Here is a 27858-nt window from a genome sequence, read left to right on the forward strand (position 1 = left end):
CTCAAACTCCTTTGCAGCCAGTGATATGTAAACAGAAGTTTACTGCAGCACTTCTGGGAAAGTTGCCTCAAGGGAGCTGACTCAGCTGGAAGGAGCACCTCTTTGGCCCTTACCTATCTTTCCTCCTTCCCACTGCCTAAAACACAAGCGCAATGGCTGGAGCTTTGGCAGCTATTTTGGGCCATGAGGAGAGACTAAATGCCTCAGTGAGTCACATGAGCCCTTGACTGGCCACCATCAGACATCTTTTACATTAAAAAATAAACGCTTACATATATAAGCCACTTTTATTGGGAGTTTTTTGTTGTGTGCAGCCAAACTTACCCCCATGACACATGGCCACAAGCATCTCCAGCTTCACATCTTTCCAACTCAGAAACCCCAGAGTCAGGAGCCCCTGCTCTTCCCCCTCCACAAGAAGGCATCCAGGGCAGAGCTCTGAATGCCACAGCTTGGGGCATGACTAGAAGAACGGCCAGACCAAGGCTCAGGCCCATTCCCAGTGCATTTTGTGTTACCTGTTTGTTTGGTCTTAAGGAGAGGCGGCCAGAGCAGAATCACATGAATGGTGGGGAAGGAGAATTCCCCAAAGGAAGCAGGTGGGCTGAACACACAGGAGTGCTGGGTGTCCACTACACTAGCGTGTGGCCTGACTCACAGGCCAACGCCCTCCACCCCACTGTGGCCGATGTCCGCCTTCACAGAAGGGCTGCCTTCTCCATCGTCTAGGCGCCGGGACCAGGAGGGAGCCCACTGGGGCGGGTCTGGCCTCTCCCAAGGAGGTCAATCCGGAGGCCACAGTGTGTGGGGTCAAGAGCACAAAGGTGTAGACGGCTTCAATGTCAACCCTGGGAGCATGTCTCAAGCCACACTGTCACTTACTTGTGAGAGATAAGTCAGACAGACCTGGGGTCAGAGCCCACCTCAGCCACTCCAGCTGGCTGGGCCTGGGCGGGCTGCTTCCCCTCTGAGACAGGCCGATTCCCCCATTTCTGCCTGCAGGTCTGTCTTCACTCTCTCCCCCACAGCGCCCCGCACACCTAGAATTCCCTCTTCTTCCTCTCACACCGTCTCAGTCCATTTAGCGTTGCTATAAAGGAATACCTGAGACTGGGTCATTTCTATCTCAAAGAAGAGGTTCACTGCGCTCACGATTTTGCTGGCTGGAAGACTGGGCATCCGGCGAGGGCCTCAGGCCGCCTCCACGCATGGCAGAAGGTGAAGAGAAGCCAGCATGTGCAGAGATCACAGGGCGAGGGAGGAAGCAAGAGAGAGGGGGGAGGTGTCAGCTCTTTTTAACAACCAGCTCTCGAGTGAACTAATAGAACGGAACTCACTCCTTACCCCAAGGATGGCACCAAGCCGTTCATCAGGGATCCACCCCCATGACCCAAACACCTCCCATTAGGCCCCACCTCTAACACTGGAGATCAAATCTTAGCATGGGGTTTACGGGGACAACACACACCCCCTACCCATCCTCCAGTATGCCCACTTCAATAGCGACAGCCATACCCACCCAGGGACCCAGCCTAGTGACACACTGAGTCCTGGGATGTGTTAACACATCCTGCTGATGCCAGGACTTTCCAACATGGCCTAGGAAACAATTAAGCTTTCAGACTTTCCAAACGACCGAACACGCAGCATAGACAGCCTCCACCTGGCCCAGACCTCAGCCCTGTCCCCTTGACGCCACTCCAGCGCCGGGGTCAGAGATGGAGCAGGGGATCAAGCCACCACCCCTGCTCCTGCCTAGTGGGCCGTGTCCCACAGTCCCACCTCCTCCCTTGCAGAACAAGCACAGCGGGATCACAGCAGTGTCCTCTGTCCCCAGCTCCAGTTTGCCTGGGACACTGGGCTCTCTTCTAACTGTTGCAGTTAGACTAAAATTGTCTCCTAAGGAGACAGGGCCCCTACCCCCTTGGAGACCAAGCCAGGCTAAAAAGTATATTTTAATTTTAAATTTTTATTATTTAAATTTTATTATTTATTCAATGTTTGTTATTTAAAATTGTATTTTTTCATAAGTTACTACATGCTCACAAAAAATCTAAATATGGAAACAAATAAACTAAAAATGTGGGTCTCCTGTAATTGGACCGGGGGTCAGAAATGTCTCTTGTAGCCATTTGATTAAAAACCAAAGTAGGAAAAGACAAAAGCAAAACCAAACGTGTCTCCACGTTGGTTGCGGCACTGCCCTGGCGGCCCCCGCCCTGGCTAGTCTCACGCCGCCACTGTCCACACGGGTGCTGCCTGAAGACAGAGCCCAGCTGGGACTCACATCTGGCCCAGGCAGCCAGCGCGGGGCGGAAGGCGGGGGCTCAGTGCATTTGCTGGAAGCGAGGGAAGGAGAGAGGGAAGGAAGGGGGAGGAGGAAGACCCCATGCCTTGTGCAAACAGAGGGATATAGGACATCCTGTAGGAATGCAGAAAGGTCAACTCCCTCGCCTGGAGGGGCTGGGGAAGCAGTCAGTGAGCCCAAGCTGAGTCTTGAAGCCTGACTAGGAACTCTCTAGAATTCCTGGACATCCACTGGGCAGGGAAACAGGAAAGGCAGTTCAGGAGGAAGGCATGGAGGCACGAGGAAACACTTCTGGCCTTGGCACGGCCCCAGAGGAGGGACAGGAGAACAGTGGGGACAGGGGAGGAGTTGGGGACCTGGAAAGGGGAGCCGGCCGGGGTGCGGGGACTTTCTCCCTTTGATTTTGAGGAACACCCATAAGGTGGGTACTATGCCTCAGATGAATGAATGACTTGGTCGGTTGTCGAACCAGCCTAGGAGGAGGGACCCCAAGTCCAACCACCGGAGGGGCAGAAGCCCCGGGATCCCGTCCCCAGCCTGGACCCCAAGCAGCTGCTCCCCGCCCCCCGCAGCCTGGATGTTTTTCTCTGCGCTTGATCAAGTTAAAATAAGCCCTCTCTGGGGTGACTCGCAGGCGTTCAAATTGGATTGGCACGCGGACGTCGAGCAGTTGGTGGCAGGAGCCGGGGGACCGGCAGGAGCAGGTTTTCGCTGGAGGGGACGTGAGCTTTATTTCCCTCTTGGTTGCTGACAAGGAAGCAGCTGTCCTTCCCTGATTATTTTTACCTCCAGTCACAGCCGCTGCTGCGGGGACCGCGCAGCCGCCCGCCGGGGCAGGTGAGGGCCCGCGCCCCGCCCGCGCTGCCGCGAGCCGCGAGCGCCACCTGCCGCCGCCGCCGCGCACGGCCCGCCAGGCAGGGACCCACGGCGGCCGCGAGAGCGCTTGAGACAGCAAAGAGGAAGAAAAAAATCACGACTAATTCCCCTCTTCTAACGCGAAAGCTGCTCTCATCCTTTGTTTTAGTCCAGACTTTCAGTTTGACGAGACTAAACCTGAACATCACCTTGTTGTGAACAAAGCACCCCCAACTCCGTCACTCCTGCCCTCGACCGGCCCAAGAGGTGGTGTCACCGGCTTCCTTCCAAAGCTGAGGAAAGTGGGCCTCCAGAGGGGAAGTGGCTGCCTGGAATCGCACAGGACAGCGGGAGAAACGGCATTTGAACCCTAGCTTGTCTACAAACTCCAAATCGTGTGCACTGCCCACTGTATTCCGTCTTTGTCCTCCTATCACTTGGGCATGCTCTCGGCTTCAGGTAACAACAGTGCTTTAAGTGAACGGGGGTTTATTTTCCGCACGTATCAAAAAGACCGGTGGTAGGTGACCACCAGGTTGGGGGAGCAGCTCAGTGATGTCACGGACCCAGAGTCTTTCAATTTTGCTGTTCCACCATTCTTGAAAGGCTGTTTCTTGACATATTTGCTGCCTCAGGGTCACAGCAAGGCTGCTGCAGCTCCAGGCATTTTATCAGCATTCAAGGAAGAAGGAAGATGGGGGAGGGGTGGTGAAAACTATGACAATCCCTTTTATCAGGAAAGCAAAATATTAATAGTTCCCTAAATGCCCCCAGGAGACTTTGGCTTATAACTCAGTGGTAATTGACTACCCACACCTGCAAGGGAGGCCGAAAAGTGAGCATTTCACGGACAAAGGAGCAGGGCAGTGAGAACAGATGCTGGCTCAGTCACCAACGGTATCTGCCACAGTCCATATAAAGTTGTACTTAGTTGCAGTTAGCCCACATACCATTCATGCTTCCTTGTTTTTTCTCTTATTGTTATGTTATTTGCAGTTTCCTTATCACTCTTGTTTTTTAAATTTTCATCTTTAATGGCTTGGTATTTCTTCAAGTGGATGAGTCATAATGTATTTGTTGGACATTTAGATAGCTTCCTTTTTTTTTCCAATATCATACATAATATTATGAACATCTTCATGAGCAAATCATTTTCCATAGAGTACAATTACTTGGGTTAAAGATTTTAACATTTTTTTGTTGCTCCTAACATATTACTCCGCTGATTTCCAAGAAGGTTGTACTGTTTTACACTGTGTAACTGTGCCTGAGTGTATTGATTTCACTACAACTGCACCATCACAGAATTTTATGATTTTAAAAGGGTTTTTGCCAAATTAGTATCATAAAATGATACCTTAAAATTGCTGTTGTTTTTATTCTTGTGGTTAAAACTAAGAAAGAACGTTTTTCCTCATGTATTTTTCACTTTGTATTTGTATGAGTGAAGTATTTGTTCATTTCTTTATTTGGTGAAGTATTTGTCTTCTCGACTAAGAGACTCATTTTTGTAGACATGGCCACACTGACACTGGTATCAACTCTGGGCATATTACAACTCAACTCTCTCGTTTGATCCTATGAGCTTCTGGAAAGAAGGCAGGGTGGGGAATCGGATCCCGAGTCACAGATAAGGGTACTCAACAAGTTCATGTAGCTAGAAAGGGCAGGGCAGGGCCTCTGACTCCAAGCTCAGCGCTTTTTCTTCCACAGTATTGCTTTTTTTTTTTTTTTAAATAACAGCTTTACTTAGATATAATTCACGTACTAAACAACTCACCCATTGAGAGTATACAACTGAATGGTTTTTAGTGCATTTGCAGAGTCATGTAGCCATCACCACAATCGATTGTAGAATATTTTCATCACCCCAAAAAGAAATCCTGAACCCACCAGCAGTCACTCAGTCACATCAGGTAGAGGTGAAAATATTTTTCAGCTTCGAGAAGAGATGGGTTGGACAGTCTGTGTGAGGAAGGCCAGGGAGGCTCAGGCTGTGCCACAGACTCGCCATGTGGCCACGGGTCCTTCCCCTTCCCTTCTCTGGTTCTTGGTTTCCTCCTAATACTTATAGATATTTATTGAGCACCTGCTGTGTGCCAGGCTCTAGGCTGGGCATGTCACAGATAAACTGAAACCAAGAGCAGACACATGACAGATTCAGGCTTCTGCGCTGGCTGGTGGCAGAGAGGGGCCTGGGATGGGGGATGGCGGAGAGGGGTTCTGACTCCAAGCTCAAGGCCACTGCACCAGCTTCTCCCAGCTTTTAGCTTCTGGAGCAGCCCCAGTGACAGGTGGGAACAGGTGGGGTGGGTGGGAGAGTCTTCTCTTTTCTCACTGGCTGAGGAGGGTCCTAACACAGGTTGGCACTAAATAGGCATTTCAGCCTCTGGGGAACACAGCAGTGGTGCGGGTGTCAGGCCTTGGGGACCCATTAAGGGGAGTCCTCCCACTGCCCGCTCCCTAGAAGCACACAGTCACACACAAACCTTAGAGTTCCTAGTCTGGGTGCGAGTAGGTCTGTTGGATGGTTCCTTCAGTCCTTCAACAAATGCAAAGCGCTCACTCTGTCAAGCTTGGCCTGGGTGCTGGGGGCTGGGGAACAGGCAGACAATTTCCTGGCATCCTAGAGACCTGAAAGATAAATAGAAATGAACCAGAAAAGACTCAGAGGCAGGGTGCCCCGCCATTCCTCAGCAGAGGGGAGAGCACGTGCAAAGGGCTAGAGGCGAGGGCAGAAAGATGCTGGCTCTGGCTGGAGGGAGAGGGAGAGGCACAGTGAAGGGGAACAGGGGGCGGGGTACACTGCGTCAGCCACGACAAGGGTGGACTTTCTCTTGGAGGCACTCGGGAGCCACAGAAGGATTTTGAGCAGAGGAGGGACAGGCTTGGATGGAAATTTTAGAGCGATCACTCTGACTGCTGTGTGGGAGAGGGGTTGGAGCAGGCAAGAGGGGAGGCAGCGCTGTTTCTGGCCCACCCTGGTTACTCAGGGCCCAGGCTATGTAACGGTGTCGGGGAGGGGAAGGGATGCCACTTTTTCTACAGAGCAGGAGCCAGTCCCCTCAGAGAAAAATGACACTGACCCCAATACAAATCTCTTCTCACGGCCACCTGAGAGGTGATTTTCCACATTCTATGGAAGAAAAAATGGGGTACAGTGACTTGCTCAAGTCATATAAAAGTTGGTTGATGGCCCAGCCTCAATTCCATGGGGACCGTGGAGAGCCCAGAGTGAAAGCTGATGGCTCTTCCTTCCAAAATGCCTGGCCCTGGGCGAGGGGAGGTTTGGCTGAGGGGCTAAGGCAGGGCCAGAGCTCAGGGGTGAGGAACAAAATGTCCTCAGCCCCCCCGCACCCCCCTCCCGGGCCCCGGCTGCCCTCTCCGCTCCCCATCCCATCTCCCCAGACAATGTCCCCACAGGCTATCAGTCACCACAGCCTCCAGGCCCTGTCGGCGGAGACAAGGGGCTGTCAGAGGTAAAGCCGACGGATGGCCCTTGGCTGCCAGCTGGACGCCGCCCAGGCTCTGGGGACAAGAGATTAGGCCAAGTCACGGCCCAAACACATCCCGACTGCTTGGGGGCCTCAAATCAGGGTCCACAGATTCCCCCACCTCCCCATGGTCCTTGGCCATCTCCAGGAGCGACTCCTGGGAAATGTGGTCCCACAGAAGGAGGGCGCCGGCTGGGGGCCCCCCGGGCAGGGATTTGCCAAAGATGGGAAGGTCATTACCTGGGCTACAGGGAGGGATTTGGGATGGGCCAGGACAGGCAGGGCAGGAGGGCTGGAAGGCACACAAAGGAGACTGGCAGAACCCGACCCACCCAGGGAGAGAAAGAACAGGCCAGGAGCAGCCCCTGCCCAGCCTTATGAGCTTAGGCCAGTCCTGCCTCCTCTCTGGGCTCAGTATGCTCGTATGCAAAATGGGCTCCCAAGAACCCAGGCCTTGAATGATAAGGTGCAAGTGTGGAAAGGCCCAGCCATGTCAGGCGGGGCGAGGGCTCCACCCTGGACTTCTCCTTCCTGCCCTTCTCACTGGCTCTGGGAACTGGGTCTGGGCAGGGGGTGAGTGGGTCACAAGCAAGGGAGAACCAAGTTGTCCTGAATCCATTCTGCTGGCCCGGGAACCTGGGAAATGCTCAGAGCTCTGCCCTAGGTAGCGACCTCTTATGTCCCAATGTTTATTGTGAAAATTCTCAGCCCCAGAGAAAAGCTGAAAGAACAGCACACTAAACACCAACATATCGTCCGCTATGATTCCCCTCGTTCTTTTAAAAATAAAACGTAAGATGGTAAATTTTATGCTATGTGTATTTTACCACAATAAAAAAACTGGAAAAAACAAGTTTCAACAAGAAAGCGAAATGGACTGTGTGCCAGGCATCGTGTACAAGCTACGAGCTTGGTACATACTGAGTCAAAGTCATTTAAATTTCACAGCAACCCTATGAGTTATGCAGCATTTACCATCCACATGTTACAGATGGGGAAACTGAGGCTTAGAGAAATTCAGTAATGCGCCTCAGGCCAGAGTCAACATGAACTTGGATAGATCCGTCTAACCCCAAAGCCTTGGCCCTGGGGTCACTCAGTCTAACCTCCCTCCCACCAGGAACCCCTGCTGTTGAGGCCAGGAAGGTGTACCCCCAGTTCCTGCGCATGCTTCCATGGGGGACCTTCGCCTCTGCATCCCCCTGCACCCCTGGCCCCAGCTCTGCCCTCTCTCCCCTCCCTACATTACCTTTGGAATGGCCAGATGAAGACCCAGAGATCACGTTCAAGACCAGACTCAGCCATGGACCAAGTGCCTAACTTGGGGTGAGAGCTCTCAGTCGTCATCTGGAAAATGGGTATGACAGGCCTTCCTCGCCTCAGGGCAGCAAGTCGACGGTCAAGGGGAGGAGGTGGGCGGCCAGTTCAGTGGTAGGCCAGGTACTGAGAGCCCCTCCCCCACCATCCTGGCCTCTAACGGGACAGGCAGGCCCAGGGATCCTTCAGCCTCCACAAGTTTACTTTGGAGCCAAGTTTCACAACGTAGCCCCTTCTAACGGGGTGACTTTACCCTTGCGTTGGGGGGAGGTGGTGTCAACGGATGGGTCCAGGAACTAAAGGTCCCCTGCCACTCACCGGGAGGCGGGTCTCAGGCTCGGAAGGGCAGGGCCGAGGGGCGGGGTCTCCTAGCATCGCCCCGCCAGACTGGTCTGAGAAGCCAGAGAGCAGGGAGCCAGTAGCTGCTTCCCTGTCCCCGCAGACACCTCGCAGACGGCGAACCAGCCGCAGGCGCCAGGCCAGGCAAAGCGGGTGAGGACCTGGGGCTGGGAACAGGGGAGGGACCAGCAGGGGAGGTGAGGCCCCTGTCCCAGGCCCATCGGCCCCTCTCGAGGAGGGATGCACGGTGGCGGCCAAACTTCCCTTCTCTCTCCGGTGTCAACGTGTTTGGTGAGCAAGAAAGGTGGGCGCCAAGGGGCTTGAGGGGGCAAATGCAGGCAAACGTGTACAAGGGAGAGAGCGGGTCAGCATTTACTCAGCCCAAACTATGCGCCAGCACATGCCAGGCACCGCCTCAGCCCTGGACCGGCCTCCTGCAATTCCCCGCCCACCTGGGCTGGATGCAGGTGCTGTGTAAAGAGGGGAAAAGTGACAATAAATTGGTGCTTTTTGGAGTCGAAAAAGTGTGAACCTCCAAGTCCTCCCATTCTGGGGCCTGTTTGATTTTCATGCTGTGTCTAGAAGAGGAGAAAGTGAATTATCACTGGAGATGGCTCCAGACTCCCAGGTGGCAGAAGGCCAGCTAGTGGCATACAGCGTTTTCCCAACACATTTGTGCGTGGCCAGAGCTGGAGCAGAGCCCCCTAGGTTGTCAGGAGTGACCCCCAAATCACATGAGTAGCGTATCCCCAGCTTAGCGCAGCGCCTGGCTGTGGCAGACTCACCATCAGTGTTGGGTGGATGGCGACCTCAAGCTAATTTTGAAGGAGGTGCCACGAGAGGCTGGGAGGCCAGTCCAGGCAGGAGGGACAGCATGGCCAAAGGTCTGGAGAAGGGACACAGCCTGGGGAGTAGGGGAAAAGGTGGCTGCATGGAGGAACAGGGGAACAGGTGAGGCCCGGGGCTCAGCAGAAGACTGACGAAGCTGAGTCTTGAATGCCAAATGGGGACCTCAAAGAGCAAAGGCAGCCAAATGGCCCTGAGTGCCCCCTTCCCCCTGCAGGGACCCCAAGCTCTGCCTTCCCCTCTCCCCAGCTCACCAGGGCTACAGCGTTTCCCAGCTTCAGTCCAGCAGGGGCTCCCGGAGACCATCCCTTTGTGCAAGTAAATGTCATCCCTAGTGGGTGGGCCACCCCATCCTGGGCTCCTGGCCCACTGGTTGGGTCCCAGCCCAGTGGGGTATGGGAACCAAACAAAGGGCGAGGTGACCCTGAGGAAGTCAGAGGGGCACGGCAACACGCCGAGCTGCTTTCCTTTCCTTTCTTTTTCTTCCTCAGTCCACACTGGCTTGCAGTCTGTGTCACCTGCCCGTGCTGGATCCAGATGGCCCCCTGGTGCTACTGCGTCCTCTCTCTCCTGGTACCTTTGCTCTGGGAGGGCAGTGGGCTCAAAGCTTTGAGGGTTCCAAGTGGCCACCCCACTTGGAACCCACATCATGAGGTCCCTGCAAGGGTTACACAAGACAACCCCACGCAAGTAAAAGCACCCACCAGCTTGTGTATTCCTCACAGGGGGAAGCAGGCTCAGGGCAGTGAAGTGACTTGATCAAAATCATACTCTGGGTGGACGAATGTGACTCCAGGTCTGACTGCAGAGCCTGCTGCTTCCACTGCCCCCCCATGGGGCACACAGTAGGCATTCAAAAACTGCACATGTCGGAGGACCTGTTCCAGCCCCCACTTGTCTTCTCTCTCAGATCAGGAGTGTCTCTGGGACCCCCTCCAACTCACCAGGTGAATCAAGGAACCCTTGGGCCACAGGTGGGTGTGCGCTGTTCCCCGCAGGGAGACTCCCCCTCCCCCAGCTCAGCCCGCCTGTGGTCCAAGCGGTGCCCTGGCCTAGAATGCAAAGGGAGGGAGGAATGACATTTACTTCAGCCCCCACCACACCAGGCCAGGAGCCGAAACCTTCACTGGCGTCCGTCTCATTCCTGCCACTGTACAGATGAGGAAACGGGCTCTGCAAGGGGACAGGACTCACCAGGTCATCATGGTCAGGATTCAGCTGACCAACGACTCCAAGCCCAGTGTCCCTGGCCCTGTCCACCCCGGGAAGGGTCAGATGTCCACAAAATCCCTCCCACATCATCTCTCCTTTTGTCCTCCAGCCCCAGTGGCCTCTGGCGAAGTGGTGGAGACTGCAGGTGGGGTGTGCAAGTTCTCCGGACAGTGGCTGAGCTGGTGGCAGGCCCAAGAGTCCTGTGAGCAGCGGTTTGGCCACCTAGCACTGCAGCCTCCCGATGGTGCTCTTGCTCCACGGCTACGCGACCCGATCTGGGTGGGCCAAAGAGAGGCTCCTCTGAGGAGACTTCCACAGAGGCGTGAGTGTGGGCCCCGGGGCCTGGGGGGAGGAGTGGGGACAGAGACTCCCGCAATCTTCAGAGATGGGAACCCACAGTGACAATACTTACGGAATGAGCCTGGAGTAACACCCCATTGCATCTCCAGGGTCCCTTGTCGTGGACTAGAAGTAGGGGGTTGGCTTCTGGGGGAACTTCAGCCCACATTTATCCTTCCCGAGGTGGGGATGCTCCCCAAAGCCCGGGAGGGGCCCCGCAGCCGCGCCAAAGGGCAGTCAGAGGCAGGACCGTGTGCGCAGCTGGGGAAACTGAGGACCTGGCCCGCGTGTCCCCGCAGGCGCACGCACCACAGCCGCGCTGGTGTTCGGCGAGAGGACGGCGGACAAGGCGGCGCGGCTGCGGACACCCCTGCCCGCGCTGGGGGCGCTGACGGCCTGCGCGCACGTGCAGTGGGACGCCGCCTCGCCCGACGCGGCCGCGCTCTTCTCGCTCGCGGTGCCAGCGCAGGCCAACGCGCTGCAGCTGCGCGCCTTCGCCGAGCCGGGCGGCGCCGTGCGCGCCGCGCTCGTGGTGCGCGGTCACCATGCGCCCTTCCTCGCCGCCTTCCGCGCCGACGGCCGCTGGCACCACGTGTGCGCCACGTGGGAGCAGCGCGGCGGGCGCTGGGCGCTGTTCGCGGACGGGCAGCGGCGCGCCGGGGCGCGAGGGCTGGGCGCGGGCCACTCGGTGCCGCCCGGCGGCATCCTGGTGCTGGGCCAGGATCAGGACTCTCTGGGCGGCGGCTTCTCGGCGCGTGACGCCTTCAGCGGCAACCTCACCGACTTCCACCTGTGGGCCCGGGCGCTGAGCCCCGCGCAGGTGCTGCGGGCACGAGCCTGCGCGCCGCCCCCCGGCGGCCTCCTCTTCCGCTGGGACCCGGGCGCTCTGGACGTCACGCCCCCGCTGCTGCCCGCCGTGCGTGTGCGCCTGCTCTGTCCGGGTACGGCCCGCCCCCGACCCCGGGGCTTCCCTTTACACCGGGGCCCCGCCCACCACTTGCCAACCTGGCCACGCCCAACTCTGGCCACGCCCTCACCAGGCTGAGGTGCTTGAGCCCAAGCGCGTTAGCCCAGTCCGTACAGCCTGATGTGGGCTCCCTCCCAGGCCGCCATGCCCCGCCCTGTGCCGCCTGCAACACCCATCTTTTTGTCGTCTCCTAACCCCGGGGCGGTGCATCCTGGTTCCCCGTCCGGGATGCAGGGTGTGTCACAGGACCGCTGGGGAGCCAGGAGGCAGCCCTGACACCTCTCCTGCCCTGGCCAGTGCCCTCGGAGGAGTGCCCCACGTGGAACCCGGGACCTCGCACCGAGGGCTCCGAGCTCTGCCTGCAGCCGCGGCCCTTCCTCTGCTGCTACCGGCCAGGTGTGCGCTGGCTGTGCTCCTGCGCTGTGCTGAACCGGTGTAGAATTTGGGGGGGCAAGGCGGGGGACGTGAGCAGTTGGCAAAGTCTGAGAATTCAGAATCTACTTGGAGCTTCAGGCCCTCCACGGAGTCCAGACCACAGGGCGGTGGGGCGACACAGACCTGGGGTGAATCCCAACTTGTGACCTTGGGCAAGTGATTTTGCCATTCTGTGCCTAGTTTTCCCATCTAGAACACCGTGTGTAAGGCCTCAGACGTACAGCCGTCAAGGTGCTCTCCCTCCCCTGGGCAGCTCATGGTGGGTGGGGGTCGCTGAGCAGGCTGGCACCTCTGGGCAGGGGTGTTGCCCAGGGCCCAGCCTGGCATCCACTCCTGCAGAGACCTACCGGCGGCTACAGGATGCCCCGTCATGGCCCGGCCAGGATGTCATCAGCCGAGTCAATGCCTTGGCCAACGCTATTGTGGTGAGCCCCTCCCAGGGGCTGGAGAGTCTGGGGGCACTATGGGTCATCTCGCTGCACCTCCGTTTCCTCACCTATAAAGGGGACACCCACCTGATGTGTCTGCAGGAATTAAGGTTGCTCGTGCTCCCTATTTTGGAGCCTGTGAGAGCTGGGGGCTTGTGACAAGTTTGAACAGTGCCCACAAGAAGACCCCAGCAGAGCCCAAGTGTGGCCCCTGGGGAGTCCCCTCGTTACAGCCAGACCAGCAGTCAGCAGCTCCTCTGCCCACAGCTCCTCCCAGATCCCCTCTCCGAAGCCCATGGGGTCCTGACCCTGGCCGAGGCCTCCAGATTCCTGGACATCCTGGAAAGAGTCCTGGCTGAGGAGGTGGCTCCGCTGGGTCCAGCTGCGCTGCTGGCTGTTGTGCACTTCCTGAAGAGGGTGACGGCCCTCGGGGCTGGGGAGCCAGAGCCCTTGACAGGGCCCTGGGAGCAGCTGGGCCAGAGTGTCATGTCTGTGGCCAGCCTGGTCCTGGAGGAGCAGGTGGCTGACGCGTGGCTGTCCATCAGGGAGGTAAGGCCAGCCCAGCTGGGTGGGGCAGGGCCTGGGCTCTGGTTCCAGCCTTGCCACCAGCTCGTTGTGTAGCTGTTGAGTCAGCACCCATCTCTGGGCTCCATCTCGCCATCCATTGGGAGAAGCTCCTTTTTTGTCTATTTTATAAGTTAAACTTCCACATGCAATTGCACTTGGACAGTAGCTTCTGCAGTTAAAAATGATTAAAGGCCACCAATCAGTAAGGAGGGCTTCTCACCTTAAGCCTTAGCCCACGGTGTCTGCCTGAACAGCCCAGATACTCTGGAGAGCATCGAGAGGTGCTATCTAGATGGAGGAGCTGTTGGAAAACTCATCCTGGCAGAAGTGGCTGTAGGCCTGGGAGTGATCAGCCTAGAGATGGAAGGGAACAAGAAGTCATGGACATTGCCTGCAAATCTCTGGGGTTGAAGGAGCAGTAATGGTCTCCGTGTGGCCTCAGAGGACACAATTGGGACCAGGACATAGGCGTAGGGAGGAGATGGCACAACACAGGAGGCTGGTTCTATAGAATGGTTCACCTGGACAGGTAGTGAGTTCCCCATCCTGGGAAGTGTGCAAACCCACAATTGATTAGGGATCTGAGGCACTGTGGCAGACTGGAAAAAACTTGACTCTGAACTTCAGTTTTCCACCCTGGAGAATGGATTATCACAGCTGCCTTGCTAAGGGAATGGAGAGGAGTTAGTGGATGAATTGGGTGATTTGCCCAGCAGAGTAGGTGTCCTGGGAATGCATGTTCTCCCCTGCTTCCCCTGCTCTCACTCCCTGTGGCTTTCCTTTTGGAATCTCAACGTTGAGCACCTATTAGAGGTCTGGCAGCAAGTCACAGTGAAGAAGAGTGAGGCATGGGCCAGCCTGGAGAGTGTGCCCTGGCTGGCAAACAGGCCCGCAGGCACAGAGCGCTGGGAGCCTTTGGTTTGGCTGGAAGATGGGGTGGCTTGGGCCACAGGGCTGGAGAGGTCAGAAGAGGCTGGCAGGGCCACCTCTCAGATCGCTGAGAGTGTACACCCCGTGGTCAGAGCAGGCGGCAGTGGGGGTGGTATGTGAGAGGGAGCTGACGTGCAGCTTCCTCCCAGGTGGTTGGCGGACCTATGGCCCTGGTGGCCATCGTGCAGCGCCTGGCACCCCTGCTGAGCACCATGCTGACCTCAGAGCGGCCCCAAATACACATCCAGTGCCAACATGCCGGTGAGCCTGCCACCCCTGCCCCTGCCCTCACATCTGGGCTCAGACACCTCTCCTGAGCCCTGGCCACTGGGAGCACTGGTGCAGACACTTCATCCTATTTCCTGTCTTTGCCCATGCTGTGCCCCCCATCCAGAATGTCCTCTCTCAACCTCCTAACAAACTCCTATACATCCTTCAGAACCCTGCTGGAGCATCACACCCTCTAGAGAGCCTTCCCCACTTTTAGCTCTCTCCTGACAGTTTCTGCCTCCTAGGTTGCCCCAGCGTCTTGAACATACCTGTTACTGCATTTGTGCTAATTACATAATGGGACTGTCTCCCTCCGCCTGACACTCCCTGAGCGCCAGGGCTGTTTCTGGGTGGTCTCTGCATCCCAGGGCAGCCCAAGTACATGCTCAGTGAGTGTTTGTAGATTGGCTGGGGGTGCACCTGTGGTGAAACTTCTGGCACAAACCTGTGTCCTTCAGGTGCCCACTGGTTTCTGGTGGCTCCTCGATACTCAGGTCCTGCCTCCCAGGGCCCCTCCTTCTCAGTGACCCTCTCCCCCTCGACTTGGAGAAGCCAGGTTTGGCCTGGGCAAGGCGCCAAACCTCTCTGAGCAGGAACGGGGGCCTCCCTGCAGTAGAGAGAGGGGAGCAGGCCCTGCCACCCCTGAGGCCTGGCTGCCCGCACCTGCTCACCCCCAGGCCTGGAGGTACGGAGCCTACGCTTGCAGGAGGCCAGCACGGAGGGCTGCGTATTCACGATGCCCGGAGGGCGTCCCGAGGGACCTGGCCACATCCACATCCCTGCTAGTGAAGTGACACGGCTGCTCAGGAAAGGTGGGTGAGGGTGACGGGGTGGCCGGAGCCCTGTTGAGGTCTGGGCCAACCCTCAGCTCTGACCGTCGCTAGCTGTGCTACTTTGACTGAGTCACCTCACCTTTCGGTGCCTCAGTTTCCTGATCTGTAAGATGGACACATCACTACTTGCCTCGTGTGGTATGAGGTTAAAAGCACCCCCACATAGTGGTGTTCGTTTAGTGTCCTCTGCTGCACCCCCACGTTTCCCTCAGAAGCGGGCGGTGGAGGGAAACTGCACCCCGATGCCCTGCAGGGGTGCGGGCTCAGGGCAGGGCAGAGGGATTTGGAGCTGTGAGGCTAAGCGCGTGGACTACGGCTGGTTGCAATTCTGACTCTGACTCTTACTAGCTGTGTGAACTTTGGGAAGCCATTTAACCTCTCTGAGCCTCAGTTTCCCTATCTGTACAGTGGGGAGAGCATTACTCTTGGGGCTGACTGGCGGTGCTTGCTCAGTCCCCGGGTAGCATCTTGGGTCCCCCTCGCCCTCCCACTCAGCCAGGCCTCTCTGGAGTCTCCGTAGTCCACGGCTGGTTCACCTCACGCACCTTCCAGCACACCCTGCGGGGGCCTGGCCTAGAGCCGCAGGCCTCTGACAGCTTGGAGGAGGCGGGCAGGGTGCAGAGGTGAGTAGGGCCCACCCACGGGGCTGCGAGGGCCTGTGTCCCCTCCCCAGGGAAGGCCATTGTGGTGGGCACCTCGGTCCTTAGTAGCCCAGGATCCACCCACTCCCTCTCCCCTGCCCGACACACCCCCGGGCCTGCCAAAGGTGTGGCTGGTGGGACGTGCTCAGCTCCTGTCTGGGGCCCTGGCTTCAGTGGTGGGGCTCAGCGGGGACAGGGCGTACCCAAGTCACCAGCAGGCCCCTGAGGCAAGGCTGGAACCAGGGGCCCCAGTCCCAGCATAGGACTTCCCCTGATACTGCTTTGGACACAGGGGCCTGGAAGAGACGCCCCAGCCGTGCACGACTTTTTCTCCCCACAGGCTCCTAAGCACCCGGGTGGGGTCAGCCATCATCTCCTCTGAGGTGTGGGATGTTACTGGGGAGGTCAACACGGCCGTGACCTTTCACCTGCAGCACCAGGCCCAGGTACTGCGTGGCGCTTCTGGGAGACAGCCACCCCGGGACACTTATCCTGGTTCCTTCTCCCCCAGTATTTGTTCACTGGACAACCAAAGCCTAATAATGTACAAAACGAAATTCACCCACAAGCTACCCCCGTTGTCCTCAGGCACTGGGCCGGGAAGCGATTTATTGTGCGCTTACCTTATGCCAGGTGCCTCAGAAAAGCAGCATCCATTTCAGCTCCAACCGCTCACTGCTCACTGCGTACAGAGCTTGGCCGGGGTGACGCGACTGGCCCTGGCTTGTAAGCGGCCGAGCTGGGATTTCATTCTAGGTCCGTGTAACTCTGAAAACTGGGGTTCCCACGGAGTCCGTCGCTGCAGTGTGTGCACAGAGACGTTCAGGCCTTCATGGCGACGTGCTTCCTAAGAATAAAAATAAAATAAATGTCCATCAGTAGGGGACTAATTTAAAAGCCTTGTAGCCTGGCGTGGTGGCTCATGCCTGTAATCCCAGCACTTAGGGAGGCTGAGGCAGGAGGATCACTTGAGGCTAGGAGTTCAAGATCAGCCTGAGCAACACAGTAAGACCCCTGTCTCTATAAAAATAAAAAATGAACCACGTGTGGTGGCACGTGCCTGCAGTCCTAGCTACTCTGGAGGCTGAGGCAGGAGGGTTGCTTGAGCCCAGGAGTTTGAAGCTGCAGTGAGCTTTGATGACACCACTGCACTCCAGCCTGGGCAACAGAGTGAGATTCTGCCTCAAAAAAAAAAAAAAAAAGTGCTTGGCAAACACAAGGTGAGGGACCACTGCCATTACTGGCCCCTGTCCCGAGCCGGGCTGCCTTCCCTGCCTGCACGGGGGCTGCTGCCACTGGCCACCTGATGTGTCCTCGCTGCTTAATGACATCTTATCCAATCTATAGTGTTGTCGTTTAATTACAAAAGAGCTAGCACGTTCACCATAACACACTCAAACCCAGGCCTGGCCGTTGCTAAGGTAGCTGTGTGTTTGTCCCCAGACCCTGTGTGTGCGTGTGTTTTCACAAGGTCACGGGCCTTAATGTGTTTACATAATGGGCTTACACCGTGCATAACGCCGTGAACTTGTTCATTACTGAACAGCGTGTCACAGAGAGCTCCGCGCGTCAGCAGGCAGAGGCTGCTTGTCCGCCTCACCAGAGGCAGAGCATCCCACGGGGGCAGGACCCACGGCTGCCACCCGTTCCCGATGGGCGGCACTTTAGCTTGTTCCGAGTCTTTCAGTCTCACCCGTCACGAGAGCCTGGATGTCTGCTCCCCTCGCTTCCCTGCCGCCCTGTCACTCCTGAGGCACGGTGGCCAAGCCCCGGTCCCTCAAACACAGAGCGTCCTCGGCGACCCCTCCACCCTCCTGCCCGAGCACGCTCACGCCGGCCCCCACCCCATGCCCCCCGCGAGCACCCGCCCTGTCCGTTCCCTGCCCCAGGCTTTCCCGCAGAAGCTGGTGGAGCCTGTCTGTGCTTTCTGGAACTTCAGTATCAGGTAAGTTTCCCTTTCCAGGTTTTTTAAATAAGGCGATCTTTTAAGACATCCACTCTGCTGGGGATGAGGCAGGACTCAGGCGTGGTTTTGGCCTCCAGTCAGCATCTGCCTTGCAGGGGTGAGTCCAGGACAAGCTGGGACAGGGGACGGTATTACCCTGGGGGTAGTGAGCTCCCTGTCATAGGAGGTATGTGGAGGAGGAGGCACTCTATGAGGCGCCTAGCAAGAGGCTCATCTGGCAAATGGGTTGGACTTGAATACCTCCGAGGCAGGGCCCGAGGGCGTCTGAAGGGGCGGAGGAGGTCCAGGGATGGCCCGGCCCCCTCCCCGGATCTTTAGCTGAGGGAGTGAACACAGCCACAGCTGCCTGGTAATTAATGACGTGGACAAATGGCAATCACCGGTATCAGCCCTGCCCTGCGTCCTGAGCCCGTTACACACATTTTACAGATGGGAAACCGGCCCAGGAGGGCAGTGACTGGCCAAGGTCACGCTGCTGGTTAGAGGCAGGGCAGCGATGTGCCCGGGCTTTGGGGAGAGGCTTCTCCCTGCTTGCCGCTGGCCCCACCCCCGTATCCACCACATCTCAGAGCCCCCTGTTCCCTCCCCACCCCCAAGCCCAGACACAGGGGGGGCCTGGGCCACCACCGGCTGCTCCGTGGCCGCCCTGTACCAGGACTCAGCCGCCTGCTTCTGCAACCACAGCACCAACTTCGCCGTCCTGTTGCAGGTGTATGACGTGCAGGTGAGGACGGGGACAGGGAGGCCTGGTGTTCAGGGGGATGTTCTCAGCTGGAGAGGAAGGGAAGAGCCAAGAGCTGAAGCCACGGGTGGCCAAGAGAGGCCCCGGAGGGACGCCAGCACTGACAGACTGGGGGACAGACTCTAGGAGGAGACCAGGGGCGGGGGGCTCACTGGAGCTGGAAAGGGACTCTGAGTGGTCACTTGCCAAGAGGTCAAGTTGGGCGGGGCCTGAGCCTCAGGAATGCTGGGGTCACTTAGTGCTGTGCGCACGCTAGGAAAACGTGATCCAGTGCATTTTGCCTATAAAATCCGAGCACGGATAGTTTTCCATGTCATAAACAATCCATCCACAGCCCTGTTTCTAAGGACACATCTGTGGTTCCCCCCGGGTGGCTGGCTGGCACACGGGATCCCCTCCACAGGGGCATGCCGGTCGCTTCCAGATGAGTGCTCTTGGCAGCAGTTGGCTTGGTGGAAGCTGGGCCCAGCGGGGCCAGTGTAGGGAGATCCAGCAGGAGGGAAAGACAGGCAAATGCCCGCTTACCAAGTGCTTATCAAGTGCCTACTGTGTGCAGGCCTGGGCCTGCCGCTGGTACTGTCACCGGTCCTGTCACCGTCTCTGCTTTACTACAGGGGCGAATGAGACTCATGGGATCTCCGAGTGGCTGAGGTCTGGCCCGGGGCAGGTCAGGGTGGTGTGGGTGGTGTGGGGTTACTCTCTGTCCTTCCCCACAGAGGAGCCCCGAGGAGGAGTCGCTGCTGAGGACTCTCTCGTTTGTGGGCTGTGGCGTGTCCTTCTGCACCCTGGCCACCACCTTCTTGCTCTTCCTGGTGGCCGGGTGAGGAGCGCGGGGCCCCGCCCGCCCCTTGCTGGCCTGCACGTGCCCCTCGGGTGGGTTGTCCGTCCCGATCCCTGCAGCCCCTGGGCCCCTGCGGAGCAGCCCTCCCTGCCTCTGTCTACCTCCACAGAGGCCCCGGGCGGGGCAGGGCCTGGTGGGCTGCGGGGGCTGGCAGTGGTATCTTGGTTAACCGAGTCCTCTGCCTGTCCAGGGTCCCCAAGTCGGAGAGAACGACAGTCCACAAGAACCTCACCTTCTCCCTGGCCTCTGCCGAGGGCTTCCTCATGGCCAGCGAGTGGGCAAAGGCCAACAAGGTGGGCAGCCAGGGGGTGGGCTTGTGAGCTCAGGGGAACCCCGGCAATGCCTGTGGACTTTTCTGGATTGCCCCCACCCCTCATCTTCATTTGGCTCCATTTCCCTGGGAAGGAGCAAGGCCCAGAGAGCAAAGACTCTAATGGTAGATCTGGGCCCAGGGCACTGCCCAGAGACCTCACCTGCTGATAGATGCTTCTTTGCGCTGGCAATGCCAGGCATGGGCATGGGGCCCATGGCTGACCTCAGTGGGGGTCCCTCCCTACAGGTGGCATGTGTGGCTGTCACAGCTGCAATGCACCTCCTCTTTTTGGTTGCGTTCTCCTGGATGCTGGTGGAGGGACTACTGCTGTGGAGCAAGGTGGTGGCCGTGAGCATGCGCCCCGGCCCCAGGATGAGGCTCTACTATGCCGCAGGCTGGGGTGAGGCCCCTGGTCCCCCCCCCGCCCCGTGCTGTTGGCCTCAACTGTGCCTGGCACGGCCGCTGCTGCCATCCAACGCTGCCCCACGCCCAGCACTACCCAGTGCGCCTCTCCCCTCTCCAGGCACACCAGCACCCAGCTGCACCTCGCACCAGCACCTAGCACCACCCAGTACCCAGTCCCCAGCACCACCCAGTCCCCATCTCTAACACGAGTTCAATCTCCCCAGTTCTGTCAACCTCTAACTTTACCCAACCCCAGCTCCTCGTAACCCTGCTCCACTTCAGCAACCTCGCCCCCCACCTCCAGTGCTGTCTCCCCCGGTCCGTGACCAGCTACCCCCACCAGCTGCCACCCTCCCTCTCCGTAGATGCCCAGCCCTGGCCTTCAGTCCAGTCTCAGCTCTCCCCACCCCCACACTACTCATGGCTCCAATGCCACCCCCACAGTGACAGGCCCACCCACTCCTGCTCCCTGGACCTCCCCACTACAGTACAATTGCTGCTAAGGGGCAGCTGTGGCTGCAGCTCGGGCGGCAGGGGCCGGGGCCTGGAGAGGAGAGTGGGCGGCACGGCCCTGAGGCCCCTCTCCCTTCCCCAGGCGTGCCTGTGGGCATCGTGGCCATCACCCTGGCCGCATTCCCCCACGACTACGTGGCCCCTGGACACTGCTGGCTCAATGTGCACACGGACGCCATCTGGGCCTTCGTGGGGCCTGTGCTCTTCGTGCTGACTGTGAGCTGGGGGGGCCCGGAGGGTGGGGCCGTGCGGGGACGGGGACTGCCTCTCGCCCGCTGACACCAGGTCTCCAGGCCAATACCTGCATCCTGGTCCGCGTGGTGATGGTCACCGTGTCCAGCGCCCGCCGCCGTGCCCGCATGCTGAGCCCGCAGCCCGGCCTGCAGCGGCAGGTCAGGATGCAGCTATGGTGAGGCCCTGGCGGGGAGGCTGTGTCGAGGGGTGTGGCCATGTGGCTGTGCTTGAGGCTCTACTGAGCACTTGTGTGCACGTGTGTCCCTGCTTATGTGTCACACATGCTCTCGCATGTCAGTGTGTGTAAGCATGTGCCCGTGCGTGTCATGTGTGGGCATGGTCATTGATCCTGTGTGAGGCGGTGTGGACACCAGCCACAGTCCTGGGGGAAGGCACTGATAGTCTGGTAGGGACAAGGTCATCGTCCTCAGAAGTTCAGGTTCAGGGTGAGGACCCAGATCCTTCCATGGACCCCCATCATTCTCCAGGGCCCCGCCCCGCTAGAGAGGGGCCTGTGCTGGCCTTCCTCCCCCAGCCCTGCTCCGCTCTGGCCCTCCTCTTCCCCGCTTGTCCTCCACCAAGGGCAGGGCAGCCCAAGCCAGTGGGTCCCTGAAAAGCCAGGGAACCCCAGCGGTCCTTGGGGGAGGGGGAGGGGGGCCCTTCTGACCCAGGCCCCCTGGCCTCACTGCCCAGGCCTCAGCCCTCCCTCTGGGCAGCTGCCATCCCATTCCTTCCAGCCAGGTTTGAGACCGGGACCGCCTCTTCCCAGTGCCACCACCCCTACTTCATGCCACCTCTGGGTCTTAGAAAAGGGCACAAAAAAGTCCAGTAGAAGGTTCTGGATACACCTAAGTCCTGCCTGGCTGTGGCCCCCGGTCTGCAGCTCTGGCTTCCAGGCCTGCTCCCTGGAGCCCTGTGGGGGCTCCCCAGGCCGCACTGGCCCCCCGAGCCCCGCCCACCCTCCCACAGGGCCACGGTGAAGCCCGTACTGGTTCTGCTGCCTGTCCTGGGCCTGACCTGGCTGGTCGGCCTCCTGGTGCACCGCGGCCCAGCCTGGGCCTATGCCGCCGTGGGCCTCAACGCCTTCCAGGTACCTCTGACACACACTGCAGCTCAGAGGGGTGGCTGGTTTGTCGGGGACTGAGCAGGGGTGAGCTCTCCATCGTGACAGACGTTCAACAGGAGCTGGGGACGTTCTACCAAAAGGAGAGGCTTTGAGTGTGAGGCCGGGAGTGGCAACAGGCAACCTCGAAGCCACAAGCAGTTCAGGGGCGAGGACTGTGTGGCCCACGGGGCAGTTCAGGAAGCCCAGGCCCAGAAAAGGGACTGTTAGGGTTCACTGTGCCCTGACATTCAGGGAACAGCTGAAACTGCAGCCCCCAGGCTGTGCCAGAGACACTTCAGTCCTCCCCAGGAGGTGGGGGGCAGGGGACCAGCCCCTCTCCTCGCCGGGCCTGTGGCTGGCCGTGGGGTCAGGGCGAGCTGCTCGTCAGCGAGGACAGCAGTTTGCTGAGGAGCCCGGGCTGAGCCCACCGGTGGGGCAGTGACAGTGGGACTGCAGGGGAGCCCCTGAGCACCGTGTGTCCTGGAACCATGGAGATGAGGCCGACTGGGTCTCTGTCCCCAAGGGATTCACAGACATGACGGACGGTGACAGCCAAGAGGCTGAGTGCTGAAAGAGTGGGAGCCCCAGGGAGGGTCCTTCCTGTCCCCTGCGCTGCCCCCAGGCCTCTCGCGCCACCTGCACCCACTACCCCTAGCCCTCCCCAGCCTGGGCCCCTCAGGGCCGGGACAGTGGGTGGGCCAGGGCCCGGGCTGGACAGAGCTCAGGACATCGGGTGCACACCCATCTAGGGACCCTCCTAGGGACCCTCCATCTTTCCTCAAAGAAGGGGCTGAGGCGGCAGCGGCTGACCACATGCCTGGCGCTGTCTCTGAGCCCCGGGCCAGGCTCCTATTTAGAACTCCCAACGAGGTGTACACGTGGGGAAACTGAGACCTCGGCAAGTCACTGCCCAAGGCTGCCTACAGGAAGGAGCAGCGCTGGGGTCCGGCACCAGAGCCTATGTCCTCAGCCAGGGCTCGCCAGCCGTGGCCGCAGCCGGGTCCTGGCTTGCTCCGGGGAGGGGCGTCCTGCCCAGGCGCTGTTCCCTCCACGCGCCACCTCCCGCTCACCGGGCGCTGCTCTAGGCACTGGGGTCAGCAGCAACCGGGCAGCAACGACGCCCTGTTCTTGTGGAACCGCCCTTTGAAAGGGGGAGGCAGCCTCAGCCGAGATGAAGAAATGAAGTGATAAGTGAGGGACAAGGCAGGCAGGGGGAGGGGTGTTGCTGTGGGGTTCTGGGACGTCCTGGCCTGTGTGCTCGTCTCCCCCTGGCCTTGGGACTCAGCCACCTTTGCCAGGCCAGTGTGGAGACGGAAAAAGCAAGGGGGCCTGCCAGGGAGGGTGACAGTCCTGTCCAGAGAGGGGCCCTGGGGTCCCAACGCCATGCTCGGAGACCTGCTGGGCCTGCGCGGCGGGGCCGGGGTGCTGCACACCCTCCCCTGACACATCCCGGCTCAGCCCTCTCGGCTGTGACCTAGTGAGGGATGTCCCCCACCCTGCAGCGCAGAGAGGGCAGCAGCATTGTGTCACCACAGTGACCCTCCAGCTCCTTGCCAGGTGCCCCTCCACATTGCAGGGTAGGTCCCTGCTGCGCCCCAGCCCTGCTTGTGCCCCTCAGGTGGGCAGAGGCACAGCCATGGGGACAGTGCCACCATCACCGCCAGCTGTGCCTCCCGCCCTTCCCGTCTCATTCTTTCCTCTCGGAGTCTCGCCCTTTGTCTGTCTCTGAATTTTCTCTGAGAGATTCTTTCTGTCTGCCCCACCCGTCTCTGACACCCCATCTTTTCATCTCTGCCTCTCCATCGCAGCAGGTGTGGCCCCTCTCGTCCTCTCCCGTCAACCGCCGCCGCCCTACCTGGGGAGGTCTCCCGGCGAGAGCAGGGAGAGGCGGCCTCATGGGTGGGTGGCTCGACGGTGGGGGACCTGGGGCTGCCTCTGATGGTCCTGTGTCCCTCCCAGGCTCAGGGCCCTGTTTTCTGGGTCATTCTCCCCAGGCCTGGCCTTTCCCTTCTCCTCCTGTTTCTGTCATACCTGCTGTCTCTGTGTCACCTCCCAGCTCCAGCCCGGTCCCTCTCTGGCCCTTTGCCTATCTCGATGCACAGGAGCAAAGAGTCCGCCTGTGGAGTCCTCAGCCTGAGGGACAGACATCAAAACCACATGAGCACAGTGTGGTACCTCTGAGGCTGAGAGACCAAGGGACCATCAAGGAAGTGTGGGGACAGAGGAGCCACTCGTGGGGGGACAGAATGGGCACTTCCTGGAGGGGGGGATTCTCACTAAGACCTGCCGGCTGCACGGGGAGAGGGAATGTGTCCAGCCAGGGAAGCTGGTGGGCTCAAAGCGGGAGACACGAGGGGGAGGCTGGTGAGAAGCGGGGCAGGAGGGCGTGTGGGGGCCAGTGTGCAGGGCCCCAGAGCTGCTGTGCAGGTCCCGCTTTGTCCCAGGGGTACTTAGGAGCCATGAAGTGTGTTGGGCAGGTGCTGGTGTAGTTGGGTTGGAGTTTGGAAAGATGCCTTGGTGCTGAGAGGTGGGTACAAGGCGACGGGCTGGGGAGGCTGCAGACAGAGGACAGGCCGAGTGTCAGTCTGTCTCAGGGGCTGGATGGTGGCGGCATCATCTCAGTTGGTGCCTGGGCACCGGGGGAACAGTCAGGCTCTGAGGCTCCAGCCTTCAGTCCTGGGAGGCTGGAAGGCCTCAGGGAATCCCACGACCCCAACCCGTGTCGCCCAGTCCGAGCCTCAGGGCAGGGGCTGCCGCCTTTTGTGCTGCCCAGGAGGAATCTGAGGAAGTCTGGGCCGCTGGACCACCCGTGGGTCACAGTGGAGCTTGGGAGTCTTTCCCCTGTCCCCCACCCTGGGCTGCAGGGTTCCTCTCCATCAAATGGGGAGAACGAACCCCACACCAGGGAGCTGCTGTGAGGGTCCAGTGAGACCCCAAATGTGAGCTGCTTTGTAAGTGGCAAGGCCTTCTTGTCCCCACACCGTGGGGAGGGGGGCCAGCTCTGCCCCAGCCACTGTGCTAGGTCCTTCCCACCCAGCCCCTCCCATCCCCTTAGAAGGCAAGTCCTGGCCTCATCCCCACTTTCCAGATGAAGAGACAGAGGTTCAGGGAGGAGAAGGCCACTCAGCTAGAGGCACAGTGAGAATCCACTCACGGGTCTGCTGTCCCAGGACCTGACTTGGCCTTGGAGCTTTAGGAAGGTGTCCCCCCTCCCATCCCCAAGCCCCACAGGATGGTGAGGCTGTGAGGGTGGGGCCGGCCCAGGGGGTGGCACGAGGACCAGAGGTCAGAGCGGCTGCAGGGATGGGGCTGAGTGGGGCAAGGCCCCTCCTGTTCCCTCTCCTGTTGATGCCCCAGCGGCCCCTCCCCAGCCGGGGCAGGAGGGCAGGGCGGGCTTTGTGTTCCTCAGCACTCACGTAGGCTGTGGCATGGTGACCACTGGGGGGATGCCATGACCCCAAGCAGGGCAGAAGGCCAAGCTGTGGAAGGGGGGGCGTCCCAGGCTGTGGCACCTGCCCACCCAAGGGGTCTGTCTCCAGGGGCCATACATCTTCCTGGTCTACGCAGCCTACAATGGGGAGGTGAGTCTGGGCATGCCAGCTGCGGGAGGGGGTGGCCTGGGGTGGAGTGGGGTCACCAGCCCCCCAGGCCTGACCCCCAGCCGTCCCCCAGGTGCGGAGCGCCCTGCAGAGGATGACTGAGAAGAAGGCGGCCGAGGTGCTCACGGGGCGGTGGGGCGGGAGGCCCAGACACCACAGATCTGGGTGCGAGCACCAAAGCCCTGTCCTTTCAGACCCGCTGCAGCCCCACCTGCCGGGGGGCCAGCCCTCGGCCCCCAGGTCCCTGGGAGGTGGCACAGGGCAGCCCTGTAGCCTCGGCTGCCCCTGGAAGACACGTGGCTCTCAGAGGTATGGCCTCATCACTCTCCAGTCCGAAGGCTGCCCAGTGCTTCAGTTTCCCCAGTGCCCAGGCAGAGCTAGGAGGCCAAGGGCAGGTCCTATTAGCCCCTCTGAAAGACAGAGAAATTGAGGCCTAGGAAACTGCAACCTTGGGGCTTGGGGAGTGGCTTAGAAAGGGCTCGTTACCTCCCACTGCTGGGAAACAGGGTCCCCTGGTGCCCAGCCCACAGGAGGGTCTCTGTGCAGAGAGGGTTGGGGGACTCCCAGAGACAGGTGAGTGGATGGGGTTTGGGGCCCTGAGGCAGGACATGGGTTGAATAACTTCAAGGCCAGGCCAGGGGTTCCAATCGTAGCTCCAGCTTACCCCCCGCGTGCCTTGAGCAAGTCACCTTCCCTCTCTAGGCCTCAGTTTCCTCATCTCCCTTCTGCGGGGTAAACCTGTGAGCGGATTGTCATGGCATTTGATCATGAGGGGCCCGCTCCCAGGGCGGAGAGCAGAGAGGGCTTCCTGCCTCAGTCTCCCAAAAGTTCACCAACTCCAGTGTTTTGCCCCCGCAGGGACCTGCGGCCCCAGAATCCCCATGGCCTTCTCCTCCATCGCAGAACCCGAGAGACCGGTGAGGCTGGCCAGGGTGGGCCCCACAGGGCGCTGCCAGGGAGCCAGCCAGAGTGGCCCTCAGGGTTGGGGCTGCCACAGGGACTAGGGGAGGGCTGGAGTGGGGGCTTCCCTGGGATCTGTTCCTTAGTTACTGGGCTGCGGGGCCCTGCATGCTGGCAGAAACTGAATGCCAAGGCCATCGTGGAGGGAGGGAGGAGGGAGTCATGGCCAAGGTAGCCAAGGGCCTCCAGGGCAAGGGGGAGCAGCAGGAGTGGGGCCCACCCCCCTGACGGCCCCTCTGTCCTCAGGCTGTGGAGCTGACGGCGTTCAAAGCTTCAGGTATAGCTCCCATCTCGGGGGGCTCCCCTATCCCCTTTGGGCCTGGACAGCCCCTCAGCCCCGCTGCACCAGGATGGAAGCGATTCTAAGCGCCCACACCCCGCCTCCCTCCCCCAGCTCTGCTCTTTGCTGGTGCCCCAAATCCCCCATTAACACACTCTGGGCCTTGGAAGTGGGCCAGGTAGGGAATAGTTAGGGGGTTCGTTGGCAGAACCCCTTCCTGAGCTGGTGCTGCCCAGGGCAGGGGGGCAGTGAACGAGAAGCCTGCCTTCCTCTGTCCCCCAGTCTGCCCCCAAGCCCAGCCTCCCTCTGAGGGCCTCTGTCCTGATGCCGTGTGATCCAAAAGACCTTCCAGACCCGGTGAGGGGCAAGTGCCTTCCTCCAAGCCTCAGTTTCCCCAGCTGGACAGCAGATGGGGGTGTGATAGTAGGGGGGCCTGTGGGCAGCTGGGCAAGCCAGGGACACTCCAGGCCCTGCTTAAGGAGAGGACTGAGGACTGAGGTCTCCAAGGGGAACCATGGGGACCCTCCACACTGCCAGCCTCCCTGAGCCTGAGTCCCCACAATCTTAAACCCACTCCCCAGCCTCAAATCACCTGTGTCCAGCGCCAGGCAAGAGGCCTGTGTACGAGCTGGTACTGGGGCAGGCTCGGGCTAAAGCCCCGGCACCTGCTCATTCTAACCCAGTGACCTGGGGAACGGCCCGCTGTTCTCTTCCATTGGTTGGATGAGGCTGAGGCACAGACAGGAGCAGCAACTAGCCAGGGTCAGTGGCAGAGCAGGGGTCAGGCCCTGCCCCACAGATGGCGAACCGAGGCACAGCGCAGTCCCGTGGGTGTAAGCGTGGGCACGTCTGAGCCCAGGTCTGTGTGACCCCAGGCTCCCAGCTGGCCCTCGCTCTGGCTGGTGTCTCAGTCCCTTGGAGACTCCGCTTCCCCTTCTGCAACATGGGCCGGGCGCGCCCCCTGCAGGTCGTGGGGTGTAGGCGCTGCCCGGGCCCTGAGCTGCCCCCGCCGGCCCACGGCCCCGCCCCGCCCCCATCCCGCGGCGTCGCGGCTGCGGGAACAAGAGCCTGTAGCGGCGCCTCTGCGCTCAAGTGACAGCGCCTTTGTCTCCGCTGAAT

General features: G+C 59.7%; 1 protein-coding gene across 1 annotated transcript; it reads left to right on the forward strand.

Moving 5' to 3' along the window:
* The first annotated feature begins 9696 nt into the window (after positions 1 to 9696).
* ADGRD2 (adhesion G protein-coupled receptor D2) lies at positions 9697 to 27835 on the forward strand. The gene is given in 25 exon segments (XM_069472166.1): positions 9697 to 9732; positions 10070 to 10133; positions 10481 to 10693; positions 11010 to 11651; positions 11975 to 12073; positions 12452 to 12537; positions 12808 to 13089; positions 14187 to 14298; positions 14985 to 15119; positions 15640 to 15763; positions 16122 to 16227; positions 18317 to 18335; positions 18338 to 18471; positions 19206 to 19309; positions 19521 to 19623; positions 19890 to 20043; positions 20644 to 20777; positions 20855 to 20970; positions 21765 to 21885; positions 25440 to 25481; positions 25573 to 25617; positions 25694 to 25808; positions 26358 to 26416; positions 26706 to 26736; positions 27615 to 27835. Coding segments are annotated over 25 exon segments (3297 nt in total).
* The last annotated feature ends 23 nt before the right edge of the window (positions 27836 to 27858 follow it).

This window comes from Eulemur rufifrons, chromosome 7 (genome assembly GCF_041146395.1).
Source record: "Eulemur rufifrons isolate Redbay chromosome 7, OSU_ERuf_1, whole genome shotgun sequence".
Lineage (NCBI taxonomy): Eukaryota > Metazoa > Chordata > Mammalia > Primates > Lemuridae > Eulemur > Eulemur rufifrons.